Below are 1,169 nucleotides of genomic sequence, written 5' to 3'. Positions count from 1 at the left end.
CCCCCAGCTCCCGGGGGGCTCTCCCAGGGGCTGAGTGGGGCCAGGGGTCTGGTCCCACGCCTGGTGCAGGCACGATCCCATGGCCAGAGCCATTGCAGGGGACAACCCATGATCCCATGGGAAACCCTCCCACCAATGACCCTGGAGATGGGCAATGTCTCATTAGCATCTCCCTATTGATGAAAGCCTGATTTATTTAGGCAGGGAAGTGTGGCTGCATGCCCCTGTCTCACAGCATCCCCCTTCCCTCCTGATGTCCTATGGATCTGCTCGGCTGTGGTGCTGCCAGACCCCATCTCCTCTCCGAGGAGGGGCAATATTCAAGACGATGAGCCCCATCCATTGGGGAGGGGTCCTGGGGGTCCCTGGGGGGGCCGTGGGGTGTCCCGGCATGCTGACGGGGTCCTGCTCGCCTTGCAGAGCCCTACAGCCCAGCTGTGTGGGTCATGATGTTCGTGATGTGCCTCACTGTGGTGGCCGTCGTGGTGGCCGTCCCCGTCTTCGTGTTCGAGTATTTCAGCCCCGTCGGCTACAACCAGAACCTCACCAGCGGCAAAAGTGAGTAGGGGAGGCAGGAGCTGGGGGGGAACACACATCCCCAGCCAGGCTGACGGCTGTCCCCTCCGTCACCTGTCCCCACAGGGCCGGGAGGTCCCTCCTTCACTATTGGCAAGTCAGTGTGGCTGCTGTGGGCTCTGGTCTTCAACAACTCAGTGCCCATCGAGAACCCCAAGGGTACCACTAGCAAGATCATGGTGCTCATCTGGGCCTTCTTCGCCGTCATCTTCCTTGCCAGCTACACCGCCAACCTGGCTGCCTTCATGATCCAGGAGCAGTACATCGACACCGTGTCGGGGCTAAGTGACAGGAAGGTGGGCCTGACAATTGGGCTGGGATCCCTGAAAAAATAATAAGGATTTTTGGGTGGGGAGAAGTCCCCAGGTGTCACTGCCAGCTGGCTGGGCATGAGTAGGTGGATGGAGGGCTGGCTGTGGGGAGGGTACACATGCTGGGGACATGCTGGGAACATGGCAGGGACACAGACCCCACATGACACCACTTCCCGGGGCTCCCCATTGCAGTTTCAGAAGCCGCAGGAGCAGTACCCACCTTTCCGCTTTGGCACCGTCCCCAACGGAAGAACCCAGAGGAAAATCACCACAACCTAC

The 1,169-nt window shown here is 60.3% G+C and overlaps 1 protein-coding gene across 1 annotated transcript in view; it reads left to right on the top strand.

The window, feature by feature from the left end:
- The window catches only part of GRIN2C (glutamate receptor, ionotropic, N-methyl D-aspartate 2C), a gene marked incomplete at its 3' end in the record, with an annotated part of 9,478 nt that overhangs the window by 6,053 nt on the left and 2,256 nt on the right, over positions 1-1,169 (top strand). The window contains exons 7-9 of the mRNA XM_009586134.1: positions 421-558; positions 643-872; positions 1,083-1,143. Coding sequence (XP_009584429.1) covers positions 421-558; positions 643-872; positions 1,083-1,143 — 429 coding nt within the window. The remainder of the gene's footprint in view (positions 1-420; positions 559-642; positions 873-1,082; positions 1,144-1,169) is intronic.

The sequence above is a fragment of the Fulmarus glacialis genome, unplaced genomic scaffold (genome assembly GCF_000690835.1).
Source record: "Fulmarus glacialis isolate BGI_N327 unplaced genomic scaffold, ASM69083v1 scaffold31919, whole genome shotgun sequence".
Lineage (NCBI taxonomy): Eukaryota > Metazoa > Chordata > Aves > Procellariiformes > Procellariidae > Fulmarus > Fulmarus glacialis.
The sequence above is the reverse complement of the archived record's forward strand: the minus strand, read 5'-3'. Positions and strand labels throughout refer to the sequence as shown.